At 44.2% G+C, this 18,266-nt stretch overlaps 4 protein-coding genes and 2 long non-coding RNA genes across 6 annotated transcripts; 4 read left to right on the forward strand and 2 right to left on the reverse strand.

Moving 5' to 3' along the window:
• Positions 1-3,660: 3,660 nt before the first annotated feature.
• Positions 3,661-5,963, forward strand: LOC105565861 (protein DGCR14 homolog). Its single transcript, XM_012019402.1, has 3 exons — positions 3,661-3,938; positions 4,014-5,214; positions 5,304-5,963. The coding sequence occupies exons 1-3, from the start codon at positions 3,935-3,937 to the stop codon at positions 5,596-5,598; spliced, it is 1,500 nt and encodes a 499-aa protein (XP_011874792.1). The 5' UTR covers positions 3,661-3,934; the 3' UTR covers positions 5,599-5,963.
• A 391-nt stretch (positions 5,964-6,354) lies between these two features.
• Positions 6,355-9,023, forward strand: LOC105565862. Its single transcript, XM_012019403.1, has 5 exons — positions 6,355-6,649; positions 6,775-7,207; positions 7,290-7,720; positions 7,855-8,233; positions 8,489-9,023. Exons 1-5 carry the CDS (start codon positions 6,547-6,549, stop codon positions 8,835-8,837), a joined length of 1,695 nt encoding a protein of 564 aa, XP_011874793.1. The 5' UTR covers positions 6,355-6,546; the 3' UTR covers positions 8,838-9,023.
• A 1,167-nt stretch (positions 9,024-10,190) lies between these two features.
• LOC105565868 lies at positions 10,191-11,972 on the reverse strand. The gene is made up of 5 exons (XR_001009232.1): positions 11,901-11,972; positions 11,572-11,761; positions 11,148-11,469; positions 10,707-10,789; positions 10,191-10,574 (listed from the first exon to the last, which is right to left on the reverse strand). It is a non-coding gene; the product is annotated as an uncharacterized LOC105565868 (long non-coding RNA).
• Positions 11,446-12,654, forward strand: LOC105565867. The gene is made up of 3 exons (XM_012019407.1): positions 11,446-11,616; positions 11,867-12,171; positions 12,421-12,654. Exons 1-3 carry the CDS (start codon positions 11,461-11,463, stop codon positions 12,563-12,565), a joined length of 606 nt encoding a protein of 201 aa, XP_011874797.1. The 5' UTR covers positions 11,446-11,460; the 3' UTR covers positions 12,566-12,654.
• Positions 12,158-14,200, reverse strand: LOC105565866. The gene is made up of 3 exons (XR_001009231.1): positions 14,123-14,200; positions 12,717-12,830; positions 12,158-12,233 (listed from the first exon to the last, which is right to left on the reverse strand). It is a non-coding gene; the product is annotated as an uncharacterized LOC105565866 (long non-coding RNA).
• A 205-nt stretch (positions 14,201-14,405) lies between these two features.
• On the forward strand, positions 14,406-17,155 carry LOC105565865. The gene is made up of 3 exons (XM_012019406.1): positions 14,406-14,768; positions 14,867-14,965; positions 15,114-17,155. Exons 1-3 carry the CDS (start codon positions 14,415-14,417, stop codon positions 17,046-17,048), a joined length of 2,388 nt encoding a protein of 795 aa, XP_011874796.1. The 5' UTR covers positions 14,406-14,414; the 3' UTR covers positions 17,049-17,155.
• Positions 17,156-18,266: the final 1,111 nt, after the last annotated feature.

An 18,266-nucleotide genomic window follows, 5' to 3' on the forward strand; every position in this document is an offset into this window, starting at 1 on the left:
GCTCTCTCGTACTCTCGTCCCCGTATCCCGTGTCACCGCTTCGCCCCCGTTCCCTTTGCGCTTTGCGCACAAGTTATTCGAGTTTGCGAGAGAAATTGGACATTCCGGCGAGAGATCCTTTTAACGTTATTCTAACGTGTAGGTCGTGGGTCGTAGGGGATTTGTTCCCCTGCATTTTTATTATTTACGTCGTTTACGGGCAAGTAACGTAGAGGCCCCTGTGCACCCACGGTCACGGTCCGCGTCTGTCTTCGCGCAAGCTTCGCTTGCTTGGACAGTTTTCATTCTCTCGTCGATAGACACGTCCGTCTTGTTCCTTTTTCGTGCATCTGGTTCCAAGTAAGGTACCGCGCGCGCGAGCATATACCTTGGTACTTTGGTTTATATTTATTTATCCTGTCTTATTTCGTGCGCCTCTCGAGCGTGAGATTTCCACCATTTTATTTTCCACTACATTTTGTGAAAGTCACGTAACTTGCAGAAATTCCATCGGAGAAGAAACGTGGGTGTAGCGAGATCGCACGGCGGCGATTACAATCCATCAAGATGGAGGCTCTTTCTCGATTTTGTCTCGTATCAACTCTTGCTACAAATGACGGCGAGTTGAATGCATTGTTTCGCAGCGGCAAATATTAATAGACTCCCATTGCGCTCCAACAGTAACAACCTGACAAAAAGTTATACAAGAATTTTTAGCAACTGAGAATGTGGTCGCTGAAGAATATTCTTCAAGAATATTTGGAATATTCATAGATCATTCTTATATATTTATCTTGTGCTCGTGGAACATTCGACTGGCACTACTATAAATTTTGTTCGAATGTGAATAATCTATCGAATATACACTGGTTTCACTGCCTTTTGCGAAAGATCAGTGTATTACACAATAAACAATGTGCAATACATACTTGAGCTCGGTGAATATTAAAAAATTATTCTGAACGAATATTCCAGACATTCTCGATGAATATTTAAAAAAAATGTTCTTTGTTATGAATATACGAATTTCTAATTGTAATAATCTATATACATTTATAGAATATTCGATTGGAATATTCTGAAGTTGAGAATAATTGCACTCTAGAAGAATATTTATAGAACTGTGTGCTATCTGGAAAGAGACTTGTAGAATGTTTTGTATCTTGTTTAAGCCAATTCAAAATCAACATATACTATTTACGATATTACGTGTATTACACAATAAACAATGTGCAATACATAAACTCGATGAATATTAAAAAATTATTCTGAACGAATATTCCAAAGACATTCTCGATGAATATTCTAAAAACGTTCTTCTTTGATATGAATATACAATTTCTAATTGTAATGATCTATACATATTTATAGAATATTCGATTGGAATATTCTGAAATTAAGAATATTTGCACTCTAGAAGAATATTCATAGAACTGTGTGCTATCTGGAAAGAGACTTGTAGAATGTTTCGTATCTTCTTTAAGCCAATTCAAAATCAACATATACCATTTACGATATTACGTGTATTACACATTAGTCTATTACACAATGAACAATGTGCAATACATAAACTCGATGAATATTAAAAAATTATTCTGAACGAATATTCCAAAGACATTCTCGACGAATATTCTAAAAACAGTCTTCTTTGATATGGATATACGATTTCTAATTGTAATAATCTATACATATTTATACAATATTCAATCGGAATATTCTGAAATTAAGAATATTTGCACTCTAGAAGAATATTCATAGAACTGTGTGCTATCTGGAAAGAGACTTGTAGAATGTTTTGTATCTTGTCTAAGCCAATTCAAAATCAACATATACCATTTACGATATTACGTGTATTACACATTAGTCTATTACACAATGAACAATGTGCAATACATAAACTCGATGAATATTAAAAAATTATTCTGAACGAATATTCCAAAGACATTCTCGACGAATATTCTAAAAACAGTCTTCTTTGATATGAATATACGATTTCTAATTGTAATAATCTATACATATTTATAGAATATTCGATTGGAATATTCTGAAATTAAGAATATTTGCACTCTAGAAGAATATTCATAGAACTGTGTGCTATCTGGAAAGAGACTTGTAGAATGTTTCGTATCTTGTTTAAGCCAATTCAAAATCAACATATACCATTTACGATATTACGTGTATTACACATTAGTCTATTACACAATGAACAATGTGCAATACATAAACTCGATGAATATTAAAAAATTATTCTTAACGAATATTCTAAAAACAGTCTTCTTTGATATGAATATACGATTTCTAATTGTAATAATCTATACATATTTATAGAATATTCAATTGGAATATTCTGAAATTAAGAATATTTGCACTCTAGAAGAATATTCATAGAACTGTGTGCTATCTGGAAAGAGACTTGTAGAATGTTTTGTATCTTGTTTAAGCCAATTCAAAATCAACATATACCATTTACGATATTACGTGTATTACACAATAAACAATGTGCAATACATAAACTCGATGAATATTAAAAAATTATTCTGAACGAATATTCCAAAGACATTCTCGACGAATATTCTAAAAACAGTCTTCTTTGATATGAATATACGATTTCTAATTGTAATAATCTATACATATTTATAGAATATTCGATTGGAATATTCTGAAATTAAGAATATTTGCACTCTAGAAGAATATTCATAGAACTACGTGTGCTATCTAGAGACTTGTAGAATATTCTGTATCTTGTCATAAGCCAATTCAAAATCAACATATACCATTTACGATATTACGTGTATCACACAATAAACAATATGCAATATGTAAACTCGATGAATAAAAAAAATTATTCTGAGCAAATATCCCAAAGACATTCTCGACGAATAGCGTTCTTCTTTGTTATGAATATACGATTTTTAATTGTAAATAATTTAAATATTCTGAACTTGAGAATATTTGCACTCCGGCAGAATATTCATAGAACCATGTGTGTCGAGTTTGCGACACTATAAGCTGCGACCGCGCTGCGACAGCAAAGCAGCTAGTCGCGACCTGTACGGTTCTTCTACTCGGGTTAACGAGTTGTCGCCGGTTCGGGCATTGTTTTGCGCGAGAGAGAAGGAAACGGGAAGTAGGTGAGGCGCGCAATTTGGCGGTTCTCTCGAGTTCGTAGTCGGCGCGTATATCCTATCTCGCCGCTGGAATCCTCATATGTCTGTCAACGTGACTCCCCAACACCTCGGGGCTCGGATCACTTTGCGAGCGATATCTCTCGCGTCCCGTCCCACTGTCCCAGCTGGACCAAAATATCACCGCCGACCAGTCAGACCAGTCGGACTAGCGCGGCCAGGGATCCAGGGCCGTAACGTTTGCCCCTGCCGCAGGCTCGATTTCCAATTCCGCCTCATTTCCGGCTCGAGCCGAATCGACTCCGCCGAACTCGTACATCGTCCGGTCAGATTATTGTGCCAACGAAAACGTAAAACTCTCCCGAAAACAAGCTTGCGTCACGTTGCACCGTGTTGCGCGATTCGGCCAGGTTTTTCGCATCGGTTGCACCTCCAAGTTTTCCGGCTGTCGATCTCCCAATTCGCTCCGCGAGTCGGCTCGTTGGCGCCAGACGGCGCCGCGTGACGCGCGAGTGACGAGTACCGTCCGTCGGTAATAACATTCTACGCCGCATCTGACGTCACCGCGATATTCGGGCGATTACAGCTTCGGTCACATGCCTGGTGTTGCGAGTGTATGTATGTACACAAGTACACGGCGCGGGGGATAAATAATCTCGCGAGTACCGCAGAAAATATCCTTGCCACGAAGGGAACGAGGTTGCGTTCGGCGATGAAATGAACATATCTCCTGCGCTCGCGAGTATTCGTATACAGGGAGCGATGCCGAGCGACAATTCCTAACTGTTACATAACCTCAATCGTGCACTGTACTGGCGGCGCCTGTCAGGATGGGTAAGTAAATCGAAGCGTTCTATTTGTCAAGTCGCAATTGTCAAATAACTCATCGCGTCAATTTCACCCCTGCAGATTCCGTTACGGACAGTCCAGGCTCCAGAGCTCTCGAGGCCGCGAAAAATATCAAGGACCTGGCTGTATTCAAGATGCCCAGCGGAACTGTTAAGAAGAGCAAGAGTACCCGACCGAAGATCCTGGACGAGGACACGTATATCGAGAAAATGAGCGACATTATACAAAAGGACTTCTTCCCGCATCTGGAGAAGCTGCAGGCGCAAAATCAGTATCTGGACGCTCTGGAGCAGAACGACATGAAAAGAATGCGAGAGCTGTACGCCAAGTACAGCTCCGGCCGACCGGTCACCGAGAGACCGATCAGTCCGGCGACTTTCGAGACCCCGCTGCGCCGAACTGAATCGGACGAATCGCCACGCGTCCCCGAGGCGTCGTCTCGTCGAGAGACGCTCGCCGAGCCGACGGCCGAGTCGGCCGAGCCGGTCGAGTCGAAGGCGGACAAAAGCCCCTGCGAGAGCAAAACGGGCCTGGATGATTACCTGAGCACTCACACGAGCGAGGATAACGCCAGCTTCGAGGAGATGATGGTCGAGGCCGAGAACAAGCGCAAGCTCAAGTACGCCTGGCTCTACGAGGCGGAGGAGAAGTCGAAGGCGTGGCTCGCGATCGACGGGCCCACCGGTCCAAGCGACGTCCCAGCCATCGAGGGGTCGAATCCCAGGCCGAAGCAGGTGGACAGCTGGGCCTACAAGAATAAGAATTACATCATGTACATTCCTGACGGAGTCGAGCTTACGGCGGAAGAGAAGATAGAGTTGGCCAAGAGGAAGCAGACTATAATGCACGAGAACACGCGGTTGCGGACGAACCCGTTCAACGAGCAGCAAAACAAAGAGACGATCGACGAGCTGGCCAAGTCGCAGTCGAGAGCCAACGACGGCAAGATCGGCGTGGACGGGAAGGAGGTCGTTAGAAACGCGACGCCGCGCGTCAACGGTTTCAGCTTCGTGGCGACGCCAAGCCCGAGGCCGGGAGAGTGCGAGAGTCCATTGATGACGTGGGGTCAGATCGAGGGGACGCCCTTCAGATTGGACGGCGGTGACACGCCGTTGTTGAGGACGAGCCAGGGACCCTCGTTCAGAATAGCGGAACCGCCGAAGAGGGAGCAGCTGGCGCTGCAGTTGGCCGAGAAGGCTGGCGAGAGGCACAGAGATCGGAAGAACAAAGCCTTGGAAGCGGCCAGAAGATCGTTAGCCACGTAAGCGCGATATTTACATCTGTTCCACACCTGTCGTAACGTTAGCGCATAGGCACAGCGTGTACTTAACATTCAATTGTACTTTCCAGCCCGTCACCAAGGTCGACCATAGATCGTCTGAGTACCATGTCCCCCGCGGCAAGAAGACTGGCGACTCAGAAGCTCCGGATATCGAGCACGCCGTCCCCTCGGCGAACACGGTCGTCCAGGACTCCGTCCGTAGGCATCAGGACACCCAACGCGCTGCACGCGATCCTGCCGGTTAAGGATGCCGCTTGTCAAAAGTCGGAAACTACCGCGCGGATACAAGGGCCCGTACTCACCGACAACTTGCTCAATCTACCTCTGCAGCGGCAACGAGCGTCAGATTTCTTCAACAAATGAGCAACAAAGCCTTTCCATCTCAACTTGTCTGCCTGTATATTGATGTTATAGGGAGGCAGTTGGCATTTACGTTGTAAATTGTGTAAATGATATTCATTGTATAGCGCCCTTTTAATACGTAATATACGTACTATTATTTAACCAAGTTCCTCTAACTCGAACGTCGCCATGTAGTGACGCGACATGTTGTACATTGTATATTTCTGTAAACTTAAAGACGGTCGAAGAAACGTGCAAAGTGTCGATATTAGTTTTGCCCTCTCGAGATCCAACGACGTTTACAACTAGCGGTCAATCGATTTCATTTCCAAGCTAGCTTTGTATCATATACATTTGTGGAAAATAAAATATTTTACCGCACCTAATTTTACAAAGACAACAAAGTGATTTCTCCGTTTCCCTCGTGAAAATTTTCCAATACTTCTTTCATAGCGTAAGCTCTTTTCTCTCTTCCCTTTCATACGTGTGTCCGTTTGCCGAGGGAAGCGGGGCGCATAGTGTTGGAAGCTACGGGAGAGACGAGCGCTTGACCTTGACCCGCCGCTTTTGTTTTTCGTCATTTATGGAAATCCATCCTCGCGGCTCTTCGTTTCGTTTATTGTCAATCACAAATACGGAAACGCAACGATCCGCTTCCTCTACAACAAAACGCGCGATTATGATATCTCCTGGCGCGAGTGAACGCCATGGAACTATAAAACGCGGCTTCTCACGCCGTTCATTGGAACATGCGAATTCAGGAAGTGACAATAAAGTCATAATAAATGCTCGCCGTAAACGTTGCAACAGGAAGTATTCGGGCATACCCGAGTCGCTCAAACAGTCATTGTTGATCGATTGCAAAATCGCCGCGCTCGCCAGAGAGCCTGGCGGCTTTCCATATAAATGTAACGTCAGGAAGAAGAAGAGGAGAAGAAGAAGCAAGAGCGTATTATCGTCGAGACAGATATGAGGTCCTCTTTGATCCTAGGAGTCGCCTTGCTCCTGGCGACAGCGGTTCCGTCCGTCGTCCAGGCGTGTCATGACCAAACGTGCGGAAATCTTGGCCCAGGTACGTGGACGCGGTATTCCGCGCACAAATCACATTCCATTCCAAGTAACTCTTCATCCGCTTGGCATTTTCTCTCACGAGAGCTAGAGCTAAATGATCGATTACCTCATTCTTGTGATCTTTAGGCACCAACGCATGCAACTGCGGGGAGGTCGTGGTGAAAGCGGCGAAGGTGCAAAAGCCGCTGTTCTACGCGTCGCCGGAAGCAATCAACGAAGCTGCAGTGGCACGTGAGGCGGTTGGAAGATTGTCCGTGGGAATGGGTGGGTGGCAGACCGAAAGCGTGCCATCTTTTACCACACGGCCATGCGACAGCGGAGCGTTTAGCAGCAGCAGCAGCAGCAGCAGCAGTAGCGGCAGCTTCAGTTCCTCAAGCTCCTCAAGTTCCTCGTCTTCCGTCGGATTTCGCGGAGGACTGATCGGAAGGAAAGCTTACTCGCCATTCAGGCCTGTTGCCTCGGGCAGAGTTGCCTCCAATTGCGGATGCGACAAGACCTCCGAATCTCTGCAAGTTAGGGATCTCCTGTCCTCCAATGTTGAAGGGAAAGTTGTGCCCAGGTACGTCTCGTCTCACTTCTCAAGTGTTATTCTCTTCATGAATTGATCAACTTGGCAACTTAACGCGGTTCGTTTCCAACAGTTTCCCACCGATCGGCGACCTGTGCTACCCGAATGTCCAGCGTAGCGGAAAGTTCCAAGTGACCACCAAAGTGACCCCGGCGTACCCTGGCAAGATCAAATGCGTCCCTCCCATTCCTTACGAGGTTTGCGTCCAAGTGCTCAACGGACAGATCGACGAGGCTGGATTGAGAGAACTCGGCTATGCGACCGGTGGAAAGCTCAGCGACTACATCTCCAGGGACGCAGGCAGGACCACGTCGCTAGGCGGATACAGGTCGTACGCGGGTTCCAGAGCGAGCTCGACCGGATACGATCTCGCGGGATACGCGAATTCCGGCGCAGCCTCCTACGGATACGCAAGTGCGGCGGCTGCCAGCGCTGACGCCAGGGCGAGCCTCGCCGGGAGCTACGGGTACAGCTCCGAATTTAACAATGTTGGCGATAACACAGGTACGCATCTTCTCTAAATCACTCGGGACACTTGAGAGTTAATATTGTTGCACGATTACAAACTCCACCGGCGAGTTAACGAACAAGTTATACGATAACGACGAGGTCCAAACGAACACGTTTGTCGCTTTTAGAGTTCCTCGAAGACTATTCGTACCCCCGATTGCCCGCGGACCCGGTCTCGGTCACCTTGGCGTACAAAAATCTCGTCCCGCGCACCGTGTACCACAACAGGAGGGCATTCGTGCCGGAAGACAAGCTGGCGTTCGGTCACAGAACTGTGCCGACCGAGTCGAGGCCCGGCAACAAGGTGCCGGACGTCCCCGAGGAGAAGCTTCAGATCCTCGACAAACCCGTTGTGGAATTGAAGCCGATGACGCAGACTCCCATCAACCACGTCGGTGTTTACGACGAGCACGAGGAAGCCAAGTTGGCGGAGCTCGAGGCCATCGAGCGCGAGAGGATCAATCAGGAGGAGATCGCCGTACAGCGAGAGAACTTTATTACGTACGGGTAAGTTGTCGAGACCTTCCTCGAGGGAGGGAGAATCTTACCGAGATCAGTGAGATCGACGCGAAAAACGTCGAGGCGTAAAATTACTTCTTCCCTTCTCGCAACACTTTGCCGATTACGAACGAGTCAAGTTTAAACCCGCAGTCTCGCTGCTCGACTCAAATTTTCCACCGGAACAACCAACAAGCTTAAACACGTTCCTCCGGTTATGTACTTGCGGAGCATTTATGTATCTTGGCGAATACTTTGTTTTAGAGACCTAGGATACGCGCCAATCAACCAACCTACGGGGATGGCCTACGCGGCAGGCTCTGTCGGCGAGTTCAACGCGGAAGACGATATCGAGCCGGACTGCGGTCCCGTAGGACCACCAGATCCCGATTACGTTCCCGGCAGCGTCGTGATCAATCAAGAAGTCGTGGAGGACGATGGCGAGGTCGTGGTTGACGCCCGGACAGACGTCGACGGTTCAAAGGTGTACGTTCGCCATTACGACGACGGAAGCAGCGACGAGCAGGACGACAGCGACGATTCCACGTCCGGCATATTCGCCAGGTTGAAAAGTGCCGCCCGGAAATTCGGTCCCCCATGTGGGGCCGTGTGATCTCAACGCGGGGAAACGTGAAACGACTCGCTTCATTGACGGTTCGCGACTATCGAGATGAATCTTGGATTCGTCTGAAACGCGAAGACGTGGACACATCCGAATATTACACTAGTCTCAGTTCTGTTGTTTCTTTGTGATGTTATTATTGTTAAGATAATATATAGCAGCAGTGCGACAATTTAACAGCCGACTTATTATTCCACATTATCCTTATTTCTTCTTTCGCAGTGATATCTCCACGTATCTATGTGGCCCACGATCCATACGTGTGTGCACGCGTGTATTTGAATAAAGGGATAAGGAGAGATGCAACTTGAAACTAAAATCTATCAAATTGTCATACGCTACTTAAATTGTATGCGCGTGTACATATACTAGCGAAATGTATTACACAGAATTTGATGTAAATTCCAAAAAGTAAATTCTCTATTTCTACTTTGATATTCTGTGAATCAAGTTTGATTGAAAACTAAAGCGACAAATAAATCATTATAGCCAATTTTGAATATATCCAACGCATTTCTCCCATCAATTTGAAAACCTTGACTTTGTCGCCTATATCCCGATTTCAATTGTCGGACAAGATTTGTAAACCTTTCATTATTATAACTTTTATCACTGTTTTAGAATATTAAATATTATTAGTGCAACCGAGCAAAGTCTTAGCAATAATAATCTTATTTGCAACAACAACAACAACGACGATGAGAAAAGATTTATGATATTGTACAACATCTTTATGATAATGAAAGGCTCGTCCGGGCGACTTGTTAAAGGTCCAACAGTTTTCGTCCATAGTCTACGAATGTACGCCAAAGATTTATAATCTCCCTTCAACTTCCTTCCTGCCGAAAACACAACCGTCAGCACGTCATAAAGTGTTTCAGCCGGGAAAAGGGAAGCACCACATGCTGATGCACGATGATCGCCGTGAAGGAAACATAATGTATCTCCGAGAGCGAGAGAGCGCGGGCCTCGCGTGCAGTAGCTATTTAAAGACGCTCTACGAGTTCAAGCGCTTCTCTTTCTTCTTCGTCTTATCTTTTCTTTTCTCTTCTTCCTTCGCGAGCGCGTATGTGAAATTTACGATGCGTACGCACGCATCGGACTGATTTATCTCATTTACATATGTGGTATAAATTACGGGCGACGAGGCGAATGAAACGAGGAATCGAACGAAACGACCGCGAACGAAGGAGATATTAATTTATGATGTAAATGTACGGAATTTTCTTTCAAAATTCACCCTGAAAATCACGTAATCGTGGGACGTGGTATTTCGAAAAATTTTATGAGAGCTTTTGGACATTTTTTCACACATTCTACTGATAAAATGTATACTAAGCTTAGGTAGTGCCTAGTTAAATAATTTTAGCTTAACTTAGTTACATTATAGACTGTGAACTTTTAATTTACCTTTCTTAAAGTTACCCATGCCGTAAACAAAGGCATTGCAAGACGCTGCGCATCTGCCTACATTGGCAGTTTTTGTGTCCCAAAATTCACTGCCAGCGCTAAAAATCTACAGTACACGTTACGTGCACTGTGGATCTTCGGCGCTGGCAATGAATTTTGGAACACAGCCATTATATGGGGTTTTGATTCTCGGACTCGCGTGAAATTGTTCACATATGAAATGGGAACCATACTCCGTGTAGTGATTGACTGTCCGAACGCTGGTCGTGAAATCAACGCAATTTACGTGACCGCGAGTCTCCGAGATTTTATGTAAAACTAAAACAAATTTAACTTTTTAATTTCTTTTTGTTATTAACTTAAATTAATTTTATTATAGATTAACTTGTATCTTAACTAAGCTAAAATTTCAAGGCTGTTAAACTTAGTTAAAAACAAAAGATAACTTACCCAACTCTGATACTAACAGCATGAATATCTCTCTGGCTTTCTGTGATCATTCGAGGTGTCAATGCTTTTCCAAATCGGCAATCCTTTAACATAAATCAGTTCTTCTCATTTTCCATACATAAAATTATTAAGATAAGGCTGTCCACGCAAAAGCGATATAATAATGTACAAAAGAGCGCGATTTCGTTTACTATTTTAACATATTCCGACATAAAATTCAGGGTTGGGAAAGTTACTTTATATAAAAGTATCCAGTTACAGTTTTTTTTCGCTAAAAATGTAACTAGTTACAGTTACAAGTTGCCAATTCTGAAAAGTAACGCGTTACAGTTACACAAAATAAGGTAACGAATCGTTACTTTGCAGTTACTGTCTTGCAATAAAAATTTTGTAATTATAATTTCATAACGCGTGTATTAATTTAACTATAAATTAGCATACCATAGCGTTCACCTTTCTTCCGTTTTCGTTCCCGATAATCTTGCCTAATAAACAAGCCGATTTTATGATCTGCGTGACACAGGAAACGAGGAATCCCACGTGGACACGCACCAAGGAAAGTACGTGACTACTCAATCTTGCGAGACACGTAATGACGAGAACTCATTGTTTGGTTGTTGTATTACAAGTTTATCTGTGGTTACATCTAGACAGGAAATATTTCGTCGATTTGTCCTGGACGAAAGCGCTTCTATTATATATCAGGGGCGCGAGGTGCCGAGAATCAGTTTCACTTTTGTAAATCCCTGCGGCAATGGCGGCGCTATTAAAATTACAATCTTTCGTCATTATCATCGTTTGTTTTCATCCGAGGTCTTCTCACGGCTTTACACTGCCGTATGATGGAGTTAAAATAGTTACGTACGGCGAGCCGTGTCATCTACCGCGTTATCTGCCTGTCACAATCGAGGTATACAGAGGATGTTAATATCTTTTCGTATTGTACAGCGGTAAACTCCCTCACAGATAAATCTTCCAACTTGTTATCAAATCAAATGTAATCAAGAATTATTTCAGTTTGTATCACGTGCGATATTTCGAGCGTGCTGTCCTTTCTATAAATATGTATATGCGTATATCTATTGTTGAACTTTATTTAACATTGTGATATCGCAATTTCCTTTGTTCAGCAAATCAGCAATCTGCGAAATAATTTACAGGAACCCGCCGAGCCTGTGACAGAATTGGTCTTACCGGATAAGCCTTGCGCCTATCGTCCGCTGAAATTAAATTATCGAGTGATCGCCACTGAACCGATCCCTGAGCAGCCGTACGCGGAATATCCAGTTGCCGTGGAAGTACCTCAGGCTCCTCAACCTACTCAGCTTTTGGAAATAATCACGCCTGACCCTCTTCGAGGAAAATCCTACGCGTACAACGTCCAGACTCCACTATCTCCACCCGCGGAGCCGATCTCGAGGACATACGATATTGATTTTCAAATACCGTCTTTACCAATTTCCCAGTAAGCATCCCAAGATTTCTTCCCTTATTCATGTTAGCTTTAAAAGAACAAGAGCCGCATTTCTGTAAATAGAGATATAATCCATCGGTATTAGCCTGTTATTTTATTGTGTTTGTGAATTTATTTGTTAGTCTATCGTTAACGTCACTCTATAACAAATTCTTTCCAAGTAATAATTAGATTGGTATTATTGAATTCACCGGGGAAAAATGCCTTTTTGTCAAATATTAATATTTATTTTTATTTCAGAGAGGTACCAACACCACAATCCGTTAAACTTTTGACTGGCCTTACTAGCAAAATTGACAAGGTCCTGATTCCTGCCTGCCAAAATCAAGGGCCATCTTCTAGCTGCTGTAACACTGACACGGCACGAAATTACTACTTCCAGTAACGCGGTATCTCTCGCCCTAAGCTTGAGAGATACGTAGTATTCAACAGACAAGATGACAAATAAAAATAAATAAAAAAATTTTTATAAAATGATTCTATTCTTTAATGACATTTCACCCCTATGTTTAATTTATATCTTTTTATATTTTTACCTTAGATCTATTGCACATCTTGCCACTTGTAATAAAAATTTTCAAACTTTCCTGTGACAAACAACGACACCAATGTCACGTGTGTATAATTAAAGCGTAATACAAGAACCGGTCCTGAAACAATTGCGAAATTATGTGTTATGATTTTACGCTGCAGACGCGCACAATAGCGCGAGTTCATCCTTATCTCTAATATGAACATAAATTAGAATTCTCTGCGCCAAGTTTTTAAATTTACGTTTTTATTCATCTTGCAATGTTTGCAATAAATATAATTATTTATTACGTTATTGATTAGCCTAGCAGCACAGTGCATTGGCTAAACATTGGTCCAACGTTGGTTATATTAGAAATGCATTAACCGATACTGTCCAACGTAAAGCCAATATCGGCCATGAAATAAATATTGTATAAGTCAGTAAATCAGGCTGAGTGTTATTTTTGAGGGAAATATTTTTGCTCAAGGAATAACATTTATTTTTGAGCGATTGTTCTTCTCTCAAAAGCAACTCTCGCGTGTGATCTTTAAAGCAATTGACTAGGAAATAAAAGTTGCAATTCGATGAGAGTCACGAAATAATTTTAAAACATAAAAAATAAAAATTAAAGTCATGACATGATTTTTTCTAAAAAAAAATTAATTATCGATTTCAATTCCTGTTCTCAATATTGCGTCAATATATTGTGCTACTAGGGTATTTTAGTAACCAAAATTTGTTCTATAAAATAATGTAAGCGATAATAATTCAAGTAGGGAATTTATGAAAATGTGAGTAAATAATACTTTTTACATGTGCACACGCACGTGCGCGCATGTACCTACAGATTATTCTTTACGAGTTACCGAAAACTTTGCCAATTCAAGAAAATAATCAAATAAAATCGACATTATACGTTAAATACCTCCTTTATCTGACTATTTGTTACAGTTAAGTTTTATTTACAACACATTCCCGACTGAGATATTTCCCTAACAACATTTCTAAGAAATTATTTTCCGTATTTCTATTACGTGTACACCTAACGCGTAAACGAGATGTATATATAGTGGATATTTACTACGAAAATTTATACACTCGTCCCTCGATTTATGCAGACTATTCCACGTGGTTCTTTCATGTGCAGGTTGAGAATCGCGCAGAGTTTGTCATTGCAAGAAAAAACATATAAGAGAAGAACCCGTACGTGCATTACAATAACTAGGTGTACTAACGAGAGGTTGTGCTTTTCTTTCTTGTTCTTATTTGATTTCGTTTTCCGGAGGGATTTTTATCGCATAAATCGAAGGATGTGAGTGTACTTACATTTATACGTATATAATTAAAGAAATAAAATGTATGCCAAAAGTTTCTCTACGTATATATGCATATTGGTAAAGAAAAATAATTAATGATTGTTGTACGAACATCGCACACAAAAATGTCGCGTTAATCTCTTGCGCCAATGTTGATGAATCGTGCTCCATTATTATAAAGCGAATCCCTGATAAAATCATGAACAATCTCACGCGCATCAGCACGTATTATCTCGGTTGTCGATCATGTCGGCCACAGTAATCGCCGCAATCTCGGTGTTGTTTGATTCCATCACGATCTTCGTGCCGAATCTAGACACGATGATAATTGTCTTGAGGGTATATGAAGTAGCTTGTTGCAGCTTCTTGCAACTAGTGTCAGCGAGTTTCCATCGAAACTCATCATGGCGAATACGAGTAATGTAGTCGTGTCATTTGCCATCGTCTTTCTGGTCTCTTTGTCGTCAAGTTCGGCTTTCACCAAGAATACCTTGGATACCTTTAATGCCTTTGAGAAAAACATCGATGGATTACCACATCAATTGATTCAGCCACTTATTCGGGAAAAGAGGCAGGAAGAGGCACAAGGCTTTCTGAACGACAGTCCTTTGGAATTGGAAGAGGAATTGTCGAACCCGAGACCCGCCTACGAGAGAAGAGCAGTCAACGCGGAAGAGGCAAAGGAGATCGGCCAGAAGGATGAAAGACAGAAGCAAAAGAAGCCTGAACCGAGCAACGACATCGAAGAAGATGCCGAGGTAATAATTAAAATGTGTCATTTATATTTGTCATCGTGAATAAGCAAAAGAATGAATTTGAAATGAGAGAGTGTGTCTACAGCCCTTGCTTCTTTCAGGATGATGTATTCTCGTACAGGAATATGCACGATCTCATCCAAGCACTGATTCTCGCCGATGAGGAGGACATTGCTGAGAGACTACAACAGTTGCGAAAGGTAAAGATAGCTCGTGACGAAAAATTTACGACATAAAAAAAGAGACTTTGAGAAAACTAGACATGTACAGTTGATTTACGTTGGTCGATGATCGATCTATCATGTGCGATATATTACGGCGATACAAAGTAAGAACGTTTGTTTGCAGAATACTCCGAAATCCGAGGCGTTGAGCAATTTGCCGAAACGTCAGGCGTCCGCGGCCGCGGCCGCAGCCGCGGCTGCGTCGGGCGGTCTTGTCGGGGGGAATCTGTGGGACGTCATTACTCTCGGCGATCTTGACGGTCATTCTTGCGAGGTCGAGGCCTTTTCGCATGGTCACTTCCATGTGTCAGGAACGATCGTGCACGAGTTCTTCTGTGAACTCAGGAAAATATGGCATTACGGCCTGCTCGTCGTGCGAAACTTCGTGTCCGCGCTTACCCTGGGGCCGTTGGTAGTTGGGGAGGCCATCGGCGAGGGCATCTTGGACCGCTTGTTTCACCACGGCTCGCATATTTTCCACGCCATTATCAGCGAGCCCCATCACCTGCTACTTCTGCCAGACATAATTCACGACTGCGTACCGTTCCCAAGTATCATCGGGGCGATTCACCGGGTCAAAGCGGTCTTCTTCAGGGTGCTGCAATTCGGCTTCAATCTCATCCACGGACACATTCGTCACGTCGTCGCGCACATCTTCTCTAATTTCCGCTTCTTTCTGCGAGAAATAGTGCACCACTGGCTACACTTCGACACGATACTTCCGCTGGAGGAGATAGGCACAGTGGCGTCTGCGGCGACGGCGACGGCGACGGCGACGGCGTCGGCGGCGGCGGCGACAGCGACAGCGGTCATTCCGGACTACCATACATCGTTGGGAGAAATACTGTCTTCCTGCCGCGGCTTCCACGATGGCTATTACGCGTCAGGAATATCCAATCTGCTTAGGACTGGTTTAAGGAGCTTCTCTCTGTCTTCGACATTCTCCAGAATCAGGTCGTACTTGCCGAGCTTTACAATGCCCTTCTTCAATTACTTTGGGTGCGGACCGGTGGAACAGAGTACCACGGTGACGACATCCAGCGTCGCCAGCGCATCGAGCTCCGTTGGTCTCGGTGGCTCGGTGATAAGCCCGATTGTAAACCAGTTTCTAAGCCCGATTGTAAGCCCAGTGATAGAGCCAACGATAGTTCCTGCGGAGACCGAAGTTGCGAGCTCCGCGGCCACCGCCACTGCCACCGCTACCGTCGCCGAGACGCATCCGGTGTTATCCGTTGGACCGACGATACTACCGACGATAGTCCCTTCGATTGTTCCTTATGAATCGACCTCATCAAACGTGGCAACTGCGACGGCGACGGCGGCGGCGGCGGTGGCATCGCCGGTAGTTTCAGACTACCAGACTATAGCCGCACCGGAAATCGCGGCGCCCGTTGTGCTGGGGGACACGGGAGTGACAGGCGTCTCCGCGGCTGCGTCCGCGGCCGCGGCCGCTTCCTCATCCGTCGCTCCGGCCGTTGGACAAGTGCCATTCATCCTGCGCGAACGCAGACCCAGGCCGATCCTGTCCGGCGTCGCACCCGCGGCCGCGACCGCAGCTGCGGCCGCGAGCGCGTCCGCTTCTACGGGCGGCGACACCCTGGCCAGGTACCCGTCTCGATATCGTGGACTCGATCTGGACCTTGATCGCAGGATAAATCCATTGATCCGTGCGCGAGTCATCCCCGGTGCCTCGTCAGCCGCCGCATCGGCAGCGGCATCGGCCTCTTCGTCGTCCGCCGCGGCCAGTAGTGCAGCCAGCTCCGTTTCCACGGGTAGTTACAGCTTTGCCCTGCCAAGGGAACACATAGTCAACGCACTCGGTCACGACTACCTGCTGCCGGGCGATGTCATCGCGGTCAGCCTGAGGAACAGATCGACCCTGTTCGGCCGCGTGCTAGACGCCACCAGTCCGATCACCTTCAGCTTCCTCAGGCCGAAACTGCGGGCCTCCTTGCTCCACCACGGTGGACGATTCTGGAATCTCCGGCCCAGAGACTTCAGGGATCCCGACTGCGTTCGGAAATTCAACAATCCTCTGCTCTTGGGTTACAATCTTTAGACACCGCGCTCTATCATGACTGGTCCCGAATCATTATCGACTATCCCAAATCTACCAAACCATTGTAAACGATATCGAGCGTGAATAAAAAGATGTGTCCTTTGAAATTCATTGCGTTGCTTCTTTCCCCCATCTTTAGCGCTAGTTTTGCGATCATTACTTTTTCTTCTGTCTTCTGACGTTAAATAAAGGCTATCTCACCGTTACGTAGAGTGCATGGAACCGCTCGTTATTCTCATTCAATTTCCTTCAGTTTTTTTTTCGATATTTTCTATATTTGGATCGAAACACTTGCGGCAATTTTTAATTATGTAGCAAAAACAAGACTGGCGTTTACACAAATGTCGCCAAAATACATACATACACATATACGCGCGGGCGCGCGTATTTCTGTCAAGAAACACTCAGAATGTGTTGCATCTCTTTTACACGTATTAATGTGAAATCTTTCGTCGCAGTTACTTTTCTAGGACGGTGCATTTAAATCGTAATGTTGAAAAGTTGAAGTAAATGGATAAATAGCTCAATAATGAAATCAATTGTTATTTCCTGAAAGTTACAAAAGCCTTGTCTCGTTCATTTCGTTAAAATCAAATGCAACATGCGTGTGTATCGATCGCGCGTGTGTATCGATCTGCAATAAACGACCGTATCATATCATATTGTACGTTTTAATGTGCGACAATGTTACAATTAAAGCGACGCATTCTGCACTTGAGAACATTACGCAGACCGATTCAGAGGCGTAACATCCTTATAACTTTCGTAACTTCGAAATTATTTATCATTATATAAGTTGAAAACAAAAGGTAATTGATGCCCATTTACTATTGTTAATTTCCAACTTTTCCTTTCAAAGAGGATCAACTCTTTTTGAGCAATTCCTTTTTTTGCCTTCCTTCTGGACAAATGTATGTACGTTTAAACGACGACACATGTAATTGGAAAATGTGTTGGTTACGTATACGCAGATACGCAGCAGAAGATAGAGGAGGAGTATGTATAATATTACTTGACAATGGGACGCACAACACGGTTTATTATTAAACTATATCGCCGCAAACTTGTGGGAGCATATACAGGGTGATTCAGACCACCCGTACAGCCCCTTTATTTCGGAAATAGAACATTTTAGAGAAAAATGTTTCAGGCAAAAGTTATACGGTTTTAAAAGGGCTATATAATGAAAAAATAAATTTTCGAAAAAATAAATCTTTT

This window comes from Vollenhovia emeryi, unplaced genomic scaffold, assembly GCF_000949405.1.
Source record: "Vollenhovia emeryi isolate VEMERY1.0 unplaced genomic scaffold, V.emery_V1.0 DF939148.1, whole genome shotgun sequence".
NCBI lineage: Eukaryota > Metazoa > Arthropoda > Insecta > Hymenoptera > Formicidae > Vollenhovia > Vollenhovia emeryi.

Coding starts and splice junctions, on each gene's coding strand:
- LOC105565867 (XM_012019407.1), top strand. CDS start 11,461: ATGGCGGCGCTATTAAAATTACAATCTTTCGTCATTATCATCGTTTGT. Junction 11,617..11,866: donor ATCTGCCTGTCACAATCGAG/GTATACAGAGGA, acceptor AATAATTTACAG/GAACCCGCCGAGCCTGTGAC. Junction 12,172..12,420: donor CCGTCTTTACCAATTTCCCA/GTAAGCATCCCA, acceptor TTTTTATTTCAG/AGAGGTACCAACACCACAAT.
- LOC105565865 (XM_012019406.1), top strand. CDS start 14,415: ATGGCGAATACGAGTAATGTAGTCGTGTCATTTGCCATCGTCTTTCTG. Junction 14,769..14,866: donor ACATCGAAGAAGATGCCGAG/GTAATAATTAAA, acceptor TGCTTCTTTCAG/GATGATGTATTCTCGTACAG. Junction 14,966..15,113: donor GACTACAACAGTTGCGAAAG/GTAAAGATAGCT, acceptor GTTTGTTTGCAG/AATACTCCGAAATCCGAGGC.
- LOC105565862 (XM_012019403.1), top strand. CDS start 6,547: ATGAGGTCCTCTTTGATCCTAGGAGTCGCCTTGCTCCTGGCGACAGCG. Junction 6,650..6,774: donor GTGCGGAAATCTTGGCCCAG/GTACGTGGACGC, acceptor TGTGATCTTTAG/GCACCAACGCATGCAACTGC. Junction 7,208..7,289: donor GAAGGGAAAGTTGTGCCCAG/GTACGTCTCGTC, acceptor CGTTTCCAACAG/TTTCCCACCGATCGGCGACC.
- LOC105565861 (XM_012019402.1), top strand. Junction 5,215..5,303: donor GCCAGAAGATCGTTAGCCAC/GTAAGCGCGATA, acceptor TGTACTTTCCAG/CCCGTCACCAAGGTCGACCA.